This window comes from Gouania willdenowi, chromosome 19, assembly GCF_900634775.1.
Source record: "Gouania willdenowi chromosome 19, fGouWil2.1, whole genome shotgun sequence".
Taxonomy (NCBI): Eukaryota; Metazoa; Chordata; class Actinopteri; order Blenniiformes; family Gobiesocidae; genus Gouania; species Gouania willdenowi.
Genome location: NC_041062.1, coordinates 26323420 through 26343166, shown reverse-complemented (window position 1 = coordinate 26343166; position 19747 = coordinate 26323420). Strand labels below are relative to the sequence as shown.

General features: G+C 36.8%; 1 protein-coding gene across 1 annotated transcript in view; it reads left to right on the top strand.

Annotated features, from left to right (window-relative positions):
- The window catches only part of dnah9 (dynein, axonemal, heavy chain 9), a 294000-nt gene extending 279090 nt beyond the window's left edge, over nucleotides 1-14910 (top strand). The window contains 4 exon segments of the mRNA XM_028475526.1: nucleotides 9342-9595; nucleotides 11416-11551; nucleotides 14482-14520; nucleotides 14522-14910. Of these exon segments, the coding sequence (XP_028331327.1) occupies nucleotides 9342-9595; nucleotides 11416-11551; nucleotides 14482-14520; nucleotides 14522-14722 (630 nt within the window). The 3' untranslated portion in view covers nucleotides 14723-14910.
- Nucleotides 14911-19747: the final 4837 nt, after the last annotated feature.

Genomic DNA, 19747 nt, shown 5'->3' with positions numbered 1-19747 from the left:
CGCCCTCTCCACTTTTTTTAAAAAAAGCACATGTACGACACGCTTACGTGTGCACGAGCCCAGTCTTCCTCGTGCACAGCTCTGTTTACAAGTTGATGTGAACATGGGTTTAAACTTTTCCCACTTTGTCAGATTCACCACCAGTAAGTGACAATAAGGAGGACCAATAGTGTTGATGATCCACCCAGAAGTTATACATCCTACACAATACCTTTAAGTCTGTAGTTATGTGTCCATAGTTCATTTATAGATGATTCTCTTACAAGAAAGGTGAATCTATGAAAACTCACATGTACTGTCTCATATTCAGATATTTATCTCACACTGGTTAAAAACTCAAAAGTTACAGAATTGATTTCAAGTTTCTGAATCATTTGGATCAAATTGTTCTAAATGAAACAATATTATCCATGAATTGAATGTTTGCTAAAACCAACCATTAACCCCTAGTAGGTAATAAAAGAGATGCTATCGTTTCTGTCTCAACAGGCTGAAGGTGAAAAACAGTTTTAATGATTTAAAATAATTAAAGAAGGTTTGAGAATGTACACTCACATAGTACATTATTCAGCAGTAGGTATAGTATAGTAGGTAACAGTATACTGTATGAGTTGGGTTATGCAACATTTGATGTCATTCCAGCTCTCAGTCTTCCCACCATAGGGACTGATCACATGATCAGGGCAGATAAAAGCTTTTGTTGGATCTAATCCTTCCTGAGTTTCTTTCTTCTTTAATAATCCTTCCCTAGTTGTCCTGGGGTTTCAGATCCCAGTTATCTTTATCCTACACTTACACAATGACACTGTAATCAAAAGAATAATCTAGTCAAATATATGACATTTTATCCTTAACCCAAAAACCTTCATATATATTATATACTTCCTTTAACACAGAGACTCACCCTTCTTGGTAATAGACCCTTTGGTAATGATGGGAGGGGCCTGGTGACATCACAGGCTTCTTATGAGACTTTTAAGGGTTATGATTACTCTGTATACAGTGATTTAAATCATTTTCACTACATTTACTGCTGGTCACCGTTAGAACAACTGTGTTAAAGCAGTGGTTCCACAGTCCTGTACCCCTTCAGACCTTTAACCTGAAGCCGTGTACTGTACCTCCTACTGCTGCACACTTAAAATACATTATTATGTAATGTTAGATTTTTTAACGTACGCATATGTAAGAATATGGCTAATACTATGGCTTTATTCTTATGGACCCAAAGCACCAAATACAACATCCTTACATAGCACAGAATATAATGTTTTAATGAAAAAAAGCCAACATTTCTACATGTGCAGCATCAGGACATAAAGGAGAAGAGACGTGAGAGGAGAATCACACACTGCAGGAGAAACAGCATCAACACCTCCATGGATTCCATTGTGACGTTTAGCATGTTTTTCAGTCCTAGTTATGGTCATTTAGAGCAACCTTTCAAAATAAAGGTCTCAGAGAGCGGGGACCCTCCAAAATAAAGGTCCCAGAGAGCGGGGACCCTCCAAAATAAAGGTCCCAGAGAGCGGGGACCCTCCAAAATAAAGGTCCCAGAGAGCGGGGACCCTCCAAACTAAAGGTCCAGAGAGCGGAGACCCTCCAAAATAAAGGTCCCAGAGAGCGGGGACCCTCCAAAATAAAGGTCCCAGAGAGCGGAGACCCTCCAAAATAAAGGTCCCAGAGAGCGGGGACCCTCCAAAATAAAGGTCCCAGAGAGCGGGGACCCTCCAAAATAAAGGTCCCAGAGAGCGGGGACCCTCCAAAATAAAGGTCCCAGAGAGCGGGGACCCTCCAAAATAAAGGTCCCAGAGAGCGGGGACCCTCCAAAATAAAGGTCCCAGAGAGTGGGGACCCTCCAAAATAAAGGTCCCAGAGAGTGGGGACCCTCCAAAATAAAGGTCCCAGAGAGTGGGGACCCTCCAAAAATAAAGGTCCCAGAGAGTGGGGACCCTCCAAAATAAAGGTTCCAGAGAGTGGGGACCCTCCAAAATAAAGGTCCCAGAGAGTGGGGACCCTCCAAAAATAAAGGTCCCAGAGAGTGGGGACCCTCCAAAATAAAGGTCCCAGAGAGTGGGGACCCTCCAAAAATAAAGGTCCCAGAGAGTGGGGACCCTCCAAAATAAAGGTTCCAGAGAGCGGAGACCCTCCAAAATAAAGGTCCCATAGAGCAGGGACCCCCACTGTAGCTGAAGGTGGTTGAACACAGACATGAACATTGAAGAACAGTCATGTGGAGACAGGACCATCTATAAGGGGGAATAAAGGAGAGATTTTTGGGGTCCATCCATAAAGTCAGTAAAATGATGGTCTATGGTTCTATGAATCTGTGATAACCACATTTATTTATTCATCTGAATAATATCCACTGTTATCCAGGAACGTTTATTATTATTATTATAATCATCTTAAAGATGGAAATCATGGTTTTAATCACTAATAAAATGGTTCAAAGTGACCAAAAATGGTGGAAAATGTGGTGAAATGAGATTTTAAAAACCACATAAATTGGTTAATTGTTGCAAATTAGAGTGAATAAAAAGAGACAATATTGGAACAATTAGTTTAAACTGGTAAATAATAGACATGACAAATGGTGAATGTGGTAAAATTGGAAAAAAATAATCATGAAATCTGCTGAAAAGAGGTTAAAAGTGACAATAATGGGTCAACATATGTGACATTAGGTGTAAAAGTGGTAGAAATGGTTTATAAGTGATGAACATGTCTGGAAAGTGGAAAAAATGTGTAGAAAAGTCATTGAAATGTGATGTAGAAGTGTCAGAAATGTGAGAAATGTTGCAAAAATACATTAAAAGGAGCAAAAATATGGCAAGAAAAAGTGATGAAAATAGGTTAAAATATGACAGGTTTGGTGTAGTTGCAGAAAAAAAGTAAAAATTATTTTAAAAAATGGGCTGAAATTGTTCAAAAAAATCTTTTTAGTTTCTTGAAGGCATCTGGCGACCTCCTCCCATTGTATCCCCACCGTTTTGGGCAACGACACTTGCCCAAAAGTTTCATGTTAGCATTCGGTGGGAAACCCATTCATTAGTATTAATTTATTAAGCCCCTCCCCCACCTCACACCGTTTTTCCCACGGTGCTGTCTGTCAGGCTCCATTCCTCAGAGAGAGCTGCTGTGTGTGAGACTCTGAGATGTTTGTGCGTTGTGAGCAGAGTGTGTAGGTGGGTCGGTGAGTGTGTTAACATGTTTGTTGGAAGTTATGAGGCTTCGATTTTCACGTACTACAAGCTCCAATAAATTGCTTGTGTGATTTAAAAGCCCTGTAGACTATTGTACCAGCAAATGGAATCATATTTTGCCTTCATAGTGGAATAAACGGGGACAATCAGAATGTTAGCCTTGTTTAGTTGGCACAGCTTCATTGTGATGGATGGTGTCTACTGCGCACAGGCTGAAGTGACAGATCAGGAATATTGTGAGCGTCTGAAGGTGAAAGGTTCACGGTAAACGCTCCGACGTAGATAAATCAACAAATGTTTATCCTCCTCATAAAGAATGGAGGCGTGGTCACACTGGGCTACGAGGACGCTAGCGAGAGAGCATCAGCAGGTGAAGGACACTAGCTTACAGCGTGTTTCATCAGCTAACATGCTACACTGCTTATGTATGCCACACCACTTTTTATCATCTCCTTATCATTCAGCAGCGTGAGCATCCGTTCCAAACAACCAGTGACACTATGAACTCCTGTTTCCTCCGTTTCTTTACGATGACTCAGAAAGTAATAGGATACATCAGAGGGATACAAATCATCCATCATGGAGGCTGCAAGGACAACAAACCACTAACTGTAAATCATTTACTGAAGAGAATCAGGGACAATTTTGATAAAGAAAATAAGTTTTGGATAAATCAAGAATAAAGTTGAAATATAATGTCGAGATTAAAAGAAAAGAAGAAAATTAACTCAAAATACAATATGGTGATAAAAGTAGAAGGTTTGCTAATAAAGTCAAATCTACAGAAGCTGACTTGGACCAATTCATCATCAACAGTGTCCTAATGTGTTTCTGTAGCTCCTCAGTAGCCACAGACAGTCTGTAGCCACAGACAGTCAGTAGCCACAGACAGTCAATAACCACAGACAGTCAATAACCACAGACAGTCAGAAGCCACAGACAGTCAATAACCACAGACAGTCAATAACCACAGACAGTCTGTAGCCACAGACAGTCTGTAGCCACAGACAGTCAATAACCACAGACAGTCTGTAGCCACAGACAGTCAATAACCACAGACAGTCTGTAGCCACAGACAGTCAGTAGCCACAGACAGTCAATAGCCACAGACAGTCTGTAGCCACAGACAGTCAATAACCACAGACAGTCAATAACCACAGACAGTCTGTAGCCACAGACAGTCAGAAGCCACAGACAGTCTGTAGCCAAAACAACTTCTAAATGGCAGCATTATGATATGAATAAATCACTCTATAATAGTTTAGCTACAGTGATATATATTTATTTAGTCTCATTCAGAGGAACAAACATGAAAAAGTTCTGTTTCCTTGTTATTCCACATTTTGTATAAAGTCAGCTTTAAACGGGACAGTTGGATTTTACTCGTGTTGTGATGTCACAATGCAGAAACTCCTCCTCCTGACAATCCTGGCTCCTCCTATCCAATAAGAATGTCATATAGAATATATATTATACTTTATTGTCATATATGTAAAGTCACATATACTAAATGTGTTCTCTGTGTTTAATCATACCTGTCCAGTATCCTGTGTCCCGTATTTTACCCCTCTTTCCCACGTATTAGTATTTTCCCGTAAATGTCCGTATTTTAATGTAATAATTATTAATATAAAACATTCCTCTGTCTCTCTAAACTGAACGCTGTAAATATGTTGTAAAATATAACATAGAGTTTATCTTCATAAAGACCAGCAGGATGTGACACAGTTACACGTTCTGTTAGATTAATAACTGATATTTTAACGTCTACCACAGCAGAAGGAACCACGTAAGTCACCATGAAAAATCATCCAATCACAAGCTCCACAAATATACACTGTTTATAAAGTGTTAAATAATGTAAAGTCTGTAATAAATGTGTCTAATAAGTCATTAGTGAATATCAGAGAACCACATGAGTGAGTATGAGAAATTATAATAAAATATATAATAAAATAAAATGTTAATGTCTGACTTAAAGACAATGTTAAATTAACAGTAAATATACAACATGTTGACTTGTATATAAACTGTAAGTATATTAAATAAACACATGTGCTTCATATACACATTTATGTTTTTATTTTGGCTGTTTTATAATTTAGGAATTAGAGCTGGACGATATATTCAAGATGTATCACGTTTTCTATTTTGGCGATATAAAAAACTATAATATTTCATATATCGATATTAGGGATGTAACGATTAATCGTAAGGCAGTTATAAATCGATTCATAGGTACCACGGTTCACATCGATGCTCTGAAAATTGAATCACAGTACTTTTTTTAAACAGCAGAGGGCGCTATATATTAATCCTTCCAGAAACGGACGTGACGGGCGGAATCTGCTACTACTTTCTTTCTGGCCGCCATTTACTGTTAAACATGCTCATAAATGATTCATTACCCCTTTAGCACCGAAAGAATATCTGTAATATTACGTGAATATCTGTAAAAGTCACGTTTTTCTATTAGCTCTGTCTGCTAGCATAGCTTCTCTTCTTCACTGGTGGAATATCTGCATGCCAACCGACCATTGGGTTACCAGCGCCCTCTGCTGGTCCAAACAAATATCTGATGTAAATACAGTAAAATGACTGTTTTCTTTTTTTTTAAAGTCTAATTATTAAGGCACAAAATACATTTTCAGTTGCACTTTTAAAAAGAAAAAGAACTATTATGTAGTTTTGAATTGTTTACTATAGAACCAGAATTTAAATTAATAGGTTTCTTCTTCATTTGTATTTTTCCTTTATTTATTTCATTCAAGATTTATTCTTAGTTAAATTGCATTGTTTTGAATAGTTCATCAAGGGATTCTTTTGACAATGAAAAATAAAAGGAAAATAGTACAGTATTTTCCCCCAAAAAATAAAGGAATATTTTTCAGTCATTATTTGTCTACAGTCCCATTTTGTAAAATAAATCGGGAGAAAATGGTATCGTGAACCCAGTATCGTGAATCGAATCGTATCGGGAGTTGAGTGAATCGTTACATCCCTAATCGATATATATCATATTTCGTATCAAAATACTAGTTTTTGGAGTTACTGCTTTTACTTCTCAGAACAACATGTAAAGCTCAGTTAGATGATTAATGAGATTGTAGCAGGTACAGAACATTTCCCTTATTTTCAAATCCAAAACTTCACAGGTATGTATTTAAAAAAAAAAAAAATCGCGGCTTTCGCCTTTAATTGGCCATTAATGTTATTACATTAATGGCCAATTTGTCCTCTACATTTAACTCCTCCCTGAGGAGCAGTCAGCAGCCATTTTGCGGCGCCTGGGGAGCAGTTCGGGGTTAAGGGACTTGCTCAACATCCCACAGTGACGGCCCAGGTGAGGCTTGATGATTTAGCCCCTCCCTAAAGAGCAGTTGACAGCCACGGTGTAGCGCCCAGGGAGCATTTACATCAGTTTCACTTTTATCAGCCGTATACGCCTCGTATCACCTTTATGACTTGATCTGACGTGTTTGTGACATAATGCGACGCAGCGGTTGGACAAACTCATGAATATTCATGAAGGCCCCAAAACAGCCTGTTTTTAGAAGCGTCATTAAAGTGACTTTTCAGAGGTTAAAACTCTGGAAAACAGGCAAGTTTAACCATAATAAACCATAAATACTATGTTGTTGGGGTTCGTGGAACAAATAATGGTGACAAATATCAAAATACTGGAGCTTTAAAAAGATTACAACACTGTGTTTGAGCTAAAAAAGAAATAATTTTTTTGTTATTAAAGTAGTTTAACACATTGATCTGTTTGTTGTCATATATGGTGAATTGGCCCGAGTCAGCTTCTGTAGATTTGACTTTATTAGCAAACCATTGACTTTCATCACTATATTGTGTTTTGAAATTTTAACGTTAATCTTTGACTTTATTTTTGATTTTCCCAAAAAAAAAATTCTCCATTAAAATTGGCCCTGACCCACTTCTGTACATTCTTAACAAAGTAAATGTAACGTTAAAAAATAAATCTAAATATTATATGAAGTACTACAGACATGAGTTGTGTTTCAGTTTGATTGATAAGATCTGCCGTTATTTACACTAAAGATTCACTGATTTCTCATATTTTGGGGAGCGGCCGATCCTCGCATATGAAACTGAACTTTTTCGCTGATTTTTTTTACCTCCACAAAGATCATAAAGTCGGCCATTGTCCCCTTCTGCTGTGAGATGACTGACAGGCCCCGCCCACCAGCTCATGTGCACGTGTGCGTCTGCTACACATGTTAACAACAACACCCACAGCACGTGTTCCTAGCATGTCCACAGTTGGGCTTTATTATGTAAAAAGAGAGCAAAGATCACGATTTGTCATTTATGTAACGCTGAATTAAGCTGTAGTGGAACTAACAAAACCACCATATAAGCTAGCAATCCAGCTAATGCTAAAGCTAATGCTAATGCTAAAGCTAGCGAGAGCGAAGAGCCAGTCAGTGAAAAGAGCAAAGTGACTATGGAGGAAACCATGTTTATTCTACTCATTCAAAATGTTTCACACTTTATTTTTTATTTTTGTAGAATATTTGACTTTTAGGAACAGATGTTGGAAACTCAGGACATTTTATTGTAGTTTAACATGTTTTGTAGATTATTATTTTATCAAACCCTGTGATTTTTTTTATTTATGAAATCTAAATACTGCTGACTGTGCACTTTATTTTAGTCAGGTCTGCAGTGGATCCTGATGGACACGTTTATTTAGTTTGTTTTTAAATGTGATTAAATGTAATGATATAATTGATCTAAAGTTTATATTTATATCTGAGATACAGTAACTACCTCATGTGCAGTTTAAACAACACGTTGGTATTGTTTCATGGATATTGTTCAATGTTTTACAATAAAATAATATTTGGAACGTTCGAGGAGTTTAATGTCAGTTAAAAAATAATATCTGGATCAGAATCAGCCTCATTTAATGTAAAAGCTAAATAATGTTCCATAAGTCATCATAACCTACAGAGGGTTAACACTGGGTTAGAGTTAAACTGACCTTTGAGACAGTGATTTAGTGTCCTCATCTAAACTTTATTATTATTACTGATACTGTAAATATGTTATAAATTATATATTGTCCTCATCTAAACTTTATTATTATTACTGATACTGTAAATATGTTATAAATTATATATTGTCCTCATCTAAACTTTATTATTATTACTGATACTGTAAATATGTTATAAATTATATATTGTTCTGATCTAAACTTTATTATTATTACTGATACTGTAAATATGTTATAAATTATATATTGTCCTCATCTAAACTTTATTATTATTACTGATACTGTAAATATGTTATAAATTATATATTGTTCTGATCTAAACTTTATTATTATTACTGATACTGTAAATATGTTATAAATGATTCCTATTGTTGTGATCTAAACTTTATTATTATTACTGATACTGTAAATATGTTATAAATTATATATTGTTCTGATCTAAACTTTATTATTATTACTGATACTGTAAATATGTTATAAATGATTCCTATTGTTGTGATATAAACTTTATTATTATTACTGATACTGTAAATATGTTATAAATGATTCCTATTGTTGTGATCTAAACTTTATTATTATTACTGATACTGTAAATATGTTATAAATTATATATTGTTCTGATCTAAACTTTATTATTATTACTGATACTGTAAATATGTTATAAATTATATATTGTTCTGATCTAAACTTTATTATTATTACTGATACTGTAAATATGTTATAAATTATATATTGTTCTGATCTAAACTTTATTATTATTACTGATACTGTAAATATGTTATAAATTATATATTGTTCTGATCTAAACTTTATTATTATTACTGATACTGTAAATATGTTATAAATGATTCCTATTGTTGTGATATAAACTTTATTATTATTACTGATACTGTAAATATGTTATAAATGATTCCTATTGTTGTGATCTAAACTTTATTATTATTACTGATACTGTAAATATGTTATAAATTATATATTGTGATCTAAACTTTATTATTATTACTGATACTGTAAATATGTTATAAATTATATATTGTGATCTAAACTTTATTATTATTACTGATACTGTAAATATGTTATAAATGATTCCTATTGTTGTCTTCTTTCTTCAGGGAGAGCTGACTATGACCAGTGACATGGAGAACCTTCAGAACGCTATGTTTCTAGACGTGGTACCGGACAGTTGGACGAGGCGTGCGTACCCCTCCACGTGTGGTCTGGCCCTTTGGTTCTCAGACCTGCTGACGAGGATCAAAGAGTTGGAGACGTGGTCAGCTGACTTTGTCTTACCGTCAGTCGTTTGGTTGGCTGGATTCTTCAACCCTCAGTCGTTCCTCACGGCCATCATGCAGGCCATGGCTCGAAGGTACGTAATCACCTCACATTCATGTAATTACTCATTTATAACTGGACATATATATGATGTGTGGGTACGTCATAGTTCACTGAGATATAAGCCCCTCCTTTTTCTACCATTAGTACAGACCAGTGCAGCCTCTGGAATTACACATTAAAAGCATTTCATAGCCTCTGTACCAGGTTTGCTAATGCTAATGATCTTCTCAAATAAGCAAAGCTTGGGGTCAATTACATTTTTCAGTTACAATTACATTTTCATTTTCAACTCAATTACGATTACAGTGATCAGCATTTTTTTCCAATTACAATTAAATTAAAATGATTAATTAACCTCAGAAAGTCAATTACAATTACCTTCTCAATTACAAAAGTTCCATTAGAATTAATCACAATTACTGAGCCTTTAATAAATATTTTCCCGCCATAATCTTCAATTACTTCATAATTGTAATTAATTATCAGTTACATGATCACAATTATATTTGACCCCAACTCTGGTTTTTCTTCATTTTTTCATATTGTATTGTGAGAAATAACTGTTGATATAATAATAACAGTCATTTCCTAAAATATCCTCTTGTGTTAGCTTTCTGTTAGCATCATGCTAACGGGTCCTAAATCAGCTGTAAAATACACTAAAAATTAATATCTATCATCTAATGTGTTTCCTATCTATTGATTACCTAATTTGGCTTCTTGATCAATGAAAATATATATTTTAATATTTATGGTTCATGTGTAGAACTGTACATAGAACTGTAACATGATTCCACAGTTTTTTGCATTGAAATTATATTTGACAATTATTATAGATTTTTTTATGGCAATTAAAATTCTAAAGTCAATTATCTAAACACAATTATAATTTAATTATAATTATGATGGCAACAGATTTTTAAAATTATAATTACAACATAATTGTAATTAAATATGAATTACACAGTTACAATTATAATTGACCCAACCCTGGTGAAAGATCATGTAGAGCGACATGAACCCCTCCCTGAGGAGCAGGACTGACCAATTACAAGCCCCGCCTCTTTAACCACTGAACCACCACAGCCCGAAATGAAACAAACATTTCAAATATTCATATTTATCAGGGGTTTCAAACTCATTTTAGTTCAGGATCCAAACATGGACGAGGTCCATCGCAAGTGGGTCACAGGTTTTAATGGACTTGCAGTAATAAATGAGACAAAGTATGGAACACAATATCTAAACAATAAGTGACACGTGATTAAATGTCCTTTGATTTGGGAGTTTTTTTTTTACCAGTTTTTATTTATTTTGGGGAGATATTGTGGAATAATTTGAGAAAAATCAAAGGATTTCAGGTGTAAACCTAGAGAAGCATATCCAAGGTACAGATAACATGCTCAGTTCATTTCTGACGTGGAGTGGTGTTCTGTTCTGACCTGTGAGCGCTTTGGGATGGGGGAGGGGCGTACGCTGGGATAGGGGAGGGGCTTACGTTGGGAGAACTCACGTTAAGGACAGTAACTATGATCCCAGAGTTTTTAAAACATGATCAAACTCTCCAATAACAGCAGATAAAGTCCCTACATTTGCCTCACAATATTATGACTTTAATCTTGTAGTGAACAGATTTTTTATTTTATTTTAATGTAGTCCTAATATGCCATCGTAATTTTTCAAGAAGAATCTCAGAATTATTTATTGGAGGCAAACTAGATCTGTAGCCATAGCTGGCCTGGGGCAGTCAGTCTCTCAATGAGAACATGTGACCCTGAACATGAATAATAATAATAATAATAATAGGAGCATGTTCAGTGTGTATCAGCCTCACTCTGTGTTTCTGTGTAGAAACGAGTGGCCTCTGGACAGCATGAGTCTACAGTGTGACGTCACCAAGAAGAACCGTGAGGACTTTGGTTCCCCCCCTCGAGAAGGGGCGTACGTGCACGGGCTGTACATGGAGGGAGCACGCTGGGACACACAGGTACCTCAACACGCACTGATCTACAGATGGGATCAAATCTTAAAAAAGGGTTTTTCAAAAGAAAAAACAGATGAAATCACGTAATCCAATCTGGTCCTGGTCCTGGTTCTGGTTCTGGTTTTAGTCCTAGTCCTAGTCCTAGTCCTAGTCCTGGTCCTGGTCCTGGTTCTGGTTCTGGTTCTGGTTCTGGTTCTGGTCCTGGTCCTGGTCCTGGTCCTGGTCCTGGTTCTGGTTCTGGTCCTGGTTCTGGTTCTGGTCCTGGTTCTGGTTTTAGTCCTAGTCCTAGTCCTGGTCCTGGTTCTGGTTCTGGTTCTGGTTCTGGTTCTGGTTCTGGTTCTGGTTCTGGTCCTGGTTCTGGTCCTAGTCCTAGTCCTAGTCCTGGTCCTGGTTCTGGTCCTGGTTCTGGTTCTGGTTCTGGTTCTGGTTCTGGTCCTGGTTCTGGTCCTGGTTCTGGTCCTAGTCCTAGTCCTAGTCCTGTCAGAATGCAGGAGGTTGGTCATGGTCTTCAAAGGCTAGAAGCCCCTTCATCAAACAAAGATCAGCTTTATTATATTATCCACATTTCAACAAACGCCTGTTGTTCCATCAGTAAGAGAAAGACAAAAATATCACAGAATAAAACATTTTTAAAGCATGTTTTTCTAACTAAATGATCCAATAATATCACGTGAACACAAACAACCAATTAACCTAAATGTTTAATAAAAGAATGATGAATCAGCGTTAAATAAACATGAACAATCATCAGTTACTGATCATCAGTCTCTGAGTGACAGCTGTTAAATCTGACATGTTTCAGCACCAATGACATCATTTAGTCACTGAACTTTACCATCCATAACATCAGATCATAACTCCTCTAATGAATCAGCAGAACATGAAAATATAACGTGTGTTTACCTTTTATTTGTCCAAGAAAAGAACAACTTTGTATTCTCACAACTTGTTAACATATTTCCAGCCTGTCTGGTCTTATATAAACCTAGAGCAGCAGATCATCTTAGCTTTGAACTGAGCCTCTGTCTTAATGTCTATATCAGAACTTTAACATGAGTCCTCCTCATGTCTCCTGGATAGTTCTCCTCCTGTGTCCTGTCTGTTGGAGACAGGTTCTCCTGTATTAGCATCATCGCTACAGGTGCTAATACTAGCTACACTAACTGCTGCTGCTAGTTACGTTAACTGCTGCTACTAGCTACGCTAACTGCTGCTACTAGTTACATTAACTTCTGCTACTAGCTACGCTAACTGCTGCTACTAGTTACATTAACTTCTGCTACTAGCTACGGTAACTGCTGCTGCTAGCTACGTTAACTGCTGCTACTAGCTTCGCTGACTGTTGCTGCTAGCTATGTTAACTGCTGCTACTAGCTACGCTAACTGCTGCTACTTCCACAGAAACAACCTTTATCTCAGGATTAGCTTCACTTATTGGCTTAAAAAACTCTTTAAATCCAACAAACCTTTTTTAGCTCTTTTCTACCGTCTTCTAAGCTAACGAGACACCATTTTTGGGAAAATCACACTTTAGATGTAGCGTGGGGGTGTGGCCTGACTTCCCCTCTTTTCTTCACTCGTGCTCTGTTTTCTGGTGCTGGAAATATAAAAAATAAAAGAATGAGATCCTGGTTCCAATCAAATTAGAAAATCTGGGAGGCCCAAATTAAGCTTTGATCTGGATCAGATTGATCTAATCTGATGTTGCTTTGAAAACCTACTCAAAAACAAAATGGATTAATAATCATGTTTATAAAGAAACAAGGATACATTTGATCAGGATTAAACCTTTTAAAGACCAGGCTCAGGTTCTGCTGACTGGCTGGTTTTTGACGTGTAATCTCTGAGGAAACCGTTAGAAACACACAGTGATCAGGTGACAGATGTGCACATCTGTTCCTTTCATCTCTGTAAAATATGTTCAAACAAAGTCACGTATTTTTGACATCTTTGTCACCTTTTTCCTTTCCTCGTGTTTGCATCCAGTGTGATGCATTAGTCAGCTCACACACACACACACACACACACACACACACACACACACACACACACACACACACACACACACACACACACACACACACACACACACACACACACACTCCCTGTAGACTAGTTAATTAGGGGAATGTGCAGAGTGTGCACTGGAACACTTAGATCAGCCTTTAGAGGACCAGCTCGGCCTTTTTTCTTCATTAAGTTGGAGCAAAAACCGACAGGAGGACAGACGAGGGCGAGCGTCTCCTTTACTTCTCCTCCCCCCCCCACCCCCCACCCCCCCGGGGGCTGGAGCAGGACTAGGAGTCAGAACCAACCCGTGGACCATCTGGACTGACCGTAAAGCTGCTGCTTGTCTGTATGAATGAAGAAAAGAAGCTGGTTGGGTTACTGTACGTGATGAATATTCACATGTTTTATTCTTTGTGCTTTAAGGGGAAACAACACGATGTGGAACAGGTGCCCATCATCGTTATTTACCCAGACATGGAGGGGGAGGGTCCATAGGCTGCTTTAGAATGTTTGCTGATTCAATTAGAGCTTCGTCCTCTGAGCTCCAAAGTCACGGGGATTTGCATTTATTCGTGAAAACCCAGTGTTTGTCAGGGAGGATTAATTAATGAGACAGACCACTGTGTTACAGCTTGACTTCCACTCCAACTCTGTTGACTTTTCAACGACTACTTCAAGGGTGCGTGATGTTGTTTTGACAAACTCAAACTTTACTTTTGCCATTAAAGTCCAGACAGACGTTCACTTTTTTCTCCTGGTGAGTCTGACACAAAGGAAGGTTATTAAATGGCAAACGCGGTGGGTTGAGTGAGTTTCCCACTGAACCCTGAACTCATTAATGACTTCCTCCAGCCCACGGAGGCTGTGGTTGATGGTTGAGCGGCTCGTCTCTTCATGCCTTTCATCTTTTTTCCTCCCTCTAGAGCGGAATGATGGCGGAGGCCCGTCTCAAAGAGCTCAGGCCCGGCCATGCCCGTCATGTTCATCAGGGCGGTTCCCGTTGATAAACAGGAGAACAGGAGCGTCTACCAGTGCCCCGTTTATAAGACCCGGCAGAGGGGGCCCACCTACGTGTGGACCTTCAACCTCAAGACCAAAGAAAAGCCGTCCAAGTGGACCTTAGCGGGCGTGGCCCTGCTTTCTACAAATCTAAGCATTTTATAGTCGTAATGGAGATGATAATCTGATTCATAATCCTAATCACTTTCTCAGGGGGTCCATGTTGATCTGGATTTGATTTAAATTTGGCTTTTGATTTTTTTAGGAAATAATTTTTATTATATCTCAGCAGTGATTTCTAGGAGTGTAATAAAATAGACAACTCATGATACAATATAAAAATGATAAAAATAACCAGGGCTGGGGTCAATTATAATTATGGAATTGAATTATAATTGTAATTATAATTGAAACAATATGTTGCTATTGTTGTCGTAATTGAATTCAGATAATTGACATTGTAATTGTAATATGCAAGAACTTTCTATAAAAACTGTCATTTACCATTTAATTAGACGCAAACCTGGTGAACCATGTTACAGTTCTATGTCTTATACATAAGTAATTAACATTATTAAAATATATTTTATATCCAGTTTACCTGTCACTTCTCTTCAGGATCATTTTACATTTTCAAAACAATTTAATCTATAAGATAGTGACAGAAAAAAGGCTCAGGACACCCACCATAAATATTAATATTGTGATTAAGAACATAAATATAATTGACTTTCAGTGAAAAAATAATAATTGTAATTTTAATTGTAATTGGAAAAAATGCCAGTCAACAATAACATAATTGAGTTGTAATTGAACATGGAATATTGAAGAAGTAATTATAATTGAAAGATGTAATTGACCCACCAACCCCTGAAATGTTCAACTAATAGTGTGAGACAGTGTGTGTGTGTGTGTGTGTGTGTTTAGCTTCACAAATAAAAACAAAAGTTCCAATCTAACTGTTTATTATTTGTGTAACACAAAAGTGGTTGTAATATTTAGTCTGAGGACCTTTATACTTTACGTCCATGTCACACAGATCACATGATCCGTGATCTGTCTCAACCTCTGCTTAGAAGAAGCTTTAGTGTCAGATGTGTTGAAATATGTCTGCTCACGATGTTTGTTCACTACACACAACCAACGTAGTCGACAGACCATACCGTTACACGTCATCTTATAAACACTGCAGCATCTACGGCAACCAAGTGTCAAACTCAAGGTCCGGGGCCCAAATCCGGCCCGAGAAATTTGTGTATCATTCGTTCATTCGTTTTTCATTTTGTAACAAAACAAGAAAAACGAAAAAAATTTGATGTTTTATTTTATTTCATATTTGTTTCCAAAACCAAAATGAAAAAATGGAAAAACGCTTTGTTTTTTTAAATTCAAGCTCATTTTCTTCGGTACAGAAGATGAAAAACGAAACACATTTATCCATTTTCTCCATCACCGATTTTGCCAAGTGTGTGACCCGGAAGTGTAGTCTCATCGATGCTAATGGTTATGCTAACGGCAGTTCGTTATGATAAGATCGCTGCTTCCATTTGTGAATCAGAAATGTGTCCTTTTCACTTTATCTGATGTTGGACACAGAACCTCCTCACAGACATTTAGGAGGATTCAGAGACTCTTAAGTGTTGCAGAGATAAAGATATTTCTAAATGTGTAACACTTCACTTCTGGGTCACGTACGTTGGCAAATCGGTGATGGAGAAAACAAATAAAGGTGTTTGTTTTCAGTTTTTCATTTTCTGTACCGAAGCAAAAGAGCTTGAATTTGAAAAACAAGGCGTTTTCTGTTTTTTTCATTTTGGTTTTGGAAACAAATATCAAATAATGAGTGTTTTTTTAGTTTTTCACGTTTTTGTTACATAATGAAAAATGAATGATACACATCCAATTCGGCCCTCGGCAGAAAGCAATAAAGTCAGAGAAACCATGAATCATTGTGTAAATCACCAAATAATTCAGTTGTAGATATTTCCAAAATAAAATGCAAACCCAATGAAACTCCACAGTATTTGCAGGGCTCACATTTATATCTTATATCACATGATGGCAGTTATTTTAATGTTAAAGTGATTAAAAGAACTCTTTTTTCTAAATCCTGCAATTTCTTCAAATTAATCCTCAAATTCTCCAAATTACATAAGAATGTGTCACAAATCAATTAATTGAAAGAGAATATTCTGTTATCAGTCACTTATTGCTTTGATATTATCAGTGCCTTACATATTATGTTATTTATACGTGGAAGTGCAAACTAGAGCATAAAAATGATTAAAATACTCATTTTTTCCACCTAAAATATTTGGCTCATGAGTTTGACACCCCTGGTCTACGGGAAGCAGGAGGGTCAAATTAAACCCCACGCTGCACTTTTATGAAATTTTTTATTTCTTTGTGAACCTTTGGATTTTATATTGCTGTTTTTTATTTCACTAAATGTTGTTACATTCCTAGTGGTTTCTGATCATTTAAAAGTCCCATATCATGCAAAACAACTTTTTGAGTTTTTAACCTTGTTACAAATTTAATTCCTTATCAAAACACAAAGTATTATTGGGATTCCTTCCTGCATCTCTGAGAAATCCTCAATAATCTGCTTCTCTGCCCTATTCTGAAAAACGAGAGGTTCAAATCCTAGTGACGTCACTATCAGCAGGTTCTCCAGGAAGTGCCTGCTGAAGAACATCTGTTGGATGGTCATTGTACGTTCTTATCCAGTCTGCACAGGGAAAAGAAACGGACTGAAAATGCTTGTTCTCAGAATGTGTTCAAACTTCCTAAAGATGAGTCTACTCACCAGAAGTGGTTGGAATGTACAGTATCTCTGGGAACACGTGACACACCATCCATCATCCGTTAGTCTGTGACCGTCACTTTACAGAAGAAAGCTTAGTGAACCTTGGCCAGTTCCAAAGTGGATTGTCCAGTAAATTACGTCTTCAAACTGGAGCGATTCCCACAATAAACCAAACTGATGGAGAGGACACAGCCGTAGCTAAAATAACCCTCTAGCTGAATGTTAGCCATCTTTGTCTTCATATTTCAAATACATTCTCTGGAACTGTTTACAAAGTGTGGTGGGCGTGTCTGTTGCCCATGCTGCCGGGGCTCTAGGGCTACGTCATGAAATGGGAGGCGCTCACACGGGGAGAGGCGGGGCTCCGAGAAACTGTGCGTCTCAACTTCTGGGTTGAAAGAAAACAAGTCATATTTTTGAATAAATTAGCATGTTATTTTGCAAAATGTAAAATTTTACCCATATGTGGCTATAGTTGATTTTGGAAGGTCTTAATATAGCAAGATATAAGACCTTTAAGACACTTTTCTTTCTAATTATTCCCCACGTTCCATTTCTTCTACATATCTAGAACTAGTCTGAAGTCTCCTGCAGAGAAGAGTTATGAACACACAACCTTGTTATTGGGGAATCTATTAGATTGAACTGTAATAAAACAGAGCTTATGGGCTATGTAACAAATATAAACTACTACACAATAAGACATGATGTACACGACACACTAACCCTTCTGACTTTAATTACAGATAATCTTTAATGGTGACAATGATATAACATCATGTGCACAATGAGATGTGACCAGAACAACTCCAGCAGTGAATAATAAAAAAAGTTTCTGTTTGGAATCTTTGTTCTGTTCACCCGTCCTCTGAGCGTAGAACCAAAGCTGTGTATATGAGACCCAAATCTGATCTCTTTAGGATAGTTTCAACTATGCAGCTACTTTTATATGGTCCTAAATCTGATATTTTATAATGTGACATCATTGAAATGGAATAAACGTCCATAGAGGACAGAGTGGACAAGAGAACAATTACAGTGAATAAAAAACAATATACAATCATTTCCAGATTATAAACCGCTACTTTTTTCTCACGCTTTGAACCCTGCGGCTTAAACAATGACGCGGCTAAATTGTGGATTTTTCCTGGTTTTATAAACTTCATGTCACCACAAAATTGAGCTCCGTCACATTAGACCAGGTGACATTAACATTAATCCCATACCTGTCAAGTATCTCGTATTTTACCCCTCTTTCCTGCCATCGTCCCGTATTAGTATTTTAATGTAATAATAATTAAAAGATGCCTTATTAAACTGAACGCTGTCACTAGCCTCGTGAGAACGTCCACCTGAAATGGTCTGAGTGGAAGTTCTCATGAGATTAGAGATGAGATTAGTGCTGACATCAGCAACAAACCCAGAAACAACAGAACAGAGATGATGAATGAAGACGTTCTGGTGATAAAAACTAAGAACTGGTGTAAATATGTTGTAAAATATAACATAGAGTTTATCTTCATAAAGACCATCAGGATGTGACACAGTTACATGTTCTGTTGTGGGAGTGGCCTAGTGGTTAAGGACGCTGGCCTTGTACTCAGAGGTCCTGGTTCAAGCCTCACCTGGACCATCACTGTGGGATGTTGAGCAGGTCCCTTAACCCTGAACATCTCCAGGTGCCACAAAATGGCTGCCAACTGTTCCCCAAGGAATGGTTAGTGAATTTCTTATTGTGAGATAATAAAGTATACAAAAATCCAAAAAAACAAAGTTAGATTAATAACTGATATTATAACGTCTACCACAGCAGAAGGAACCACGTAAGTCACCATGAAAAATCATCCAATCACAAGCTCCACAAATATACACTGTTTATAAAGTGTTAAATAATGTAAAGTCTGTAATAAATGTGTCTAATAAGTCATTAGTGAATACCAGAGAACCACATGAGTGAGTATGAGAAATTATAATAAAATATATAATAAAATAAAATGTTAATGTCTAACTTAAAGACAATGTTAAATTAAATATACAACGTGTTGACTTGTATATAAACTATAAGTATATTAAATAAACACATGTGCTTCATATACACATTTATGTTTTTATTTAGGTTGTTTTATAAATTTAGGGACTTAGGGCTGGACGATATATCGAGATTCAAGATGTATCGAGTTCTATTTTGGCGATATAGAAAACTACAATATTTCATATATAATATATATATATATCTATATAATAGCTTTATTATGTATCAAAATACCAGTTTAAGAGTCGCTGCTTTTATTTCTCAGAACAACATGTAAAGCTCAGTTTGATGATTAATGAGTGTCACATATTGATCAGCTGTTTATTAATAAATGTCTCTGGTAACATTT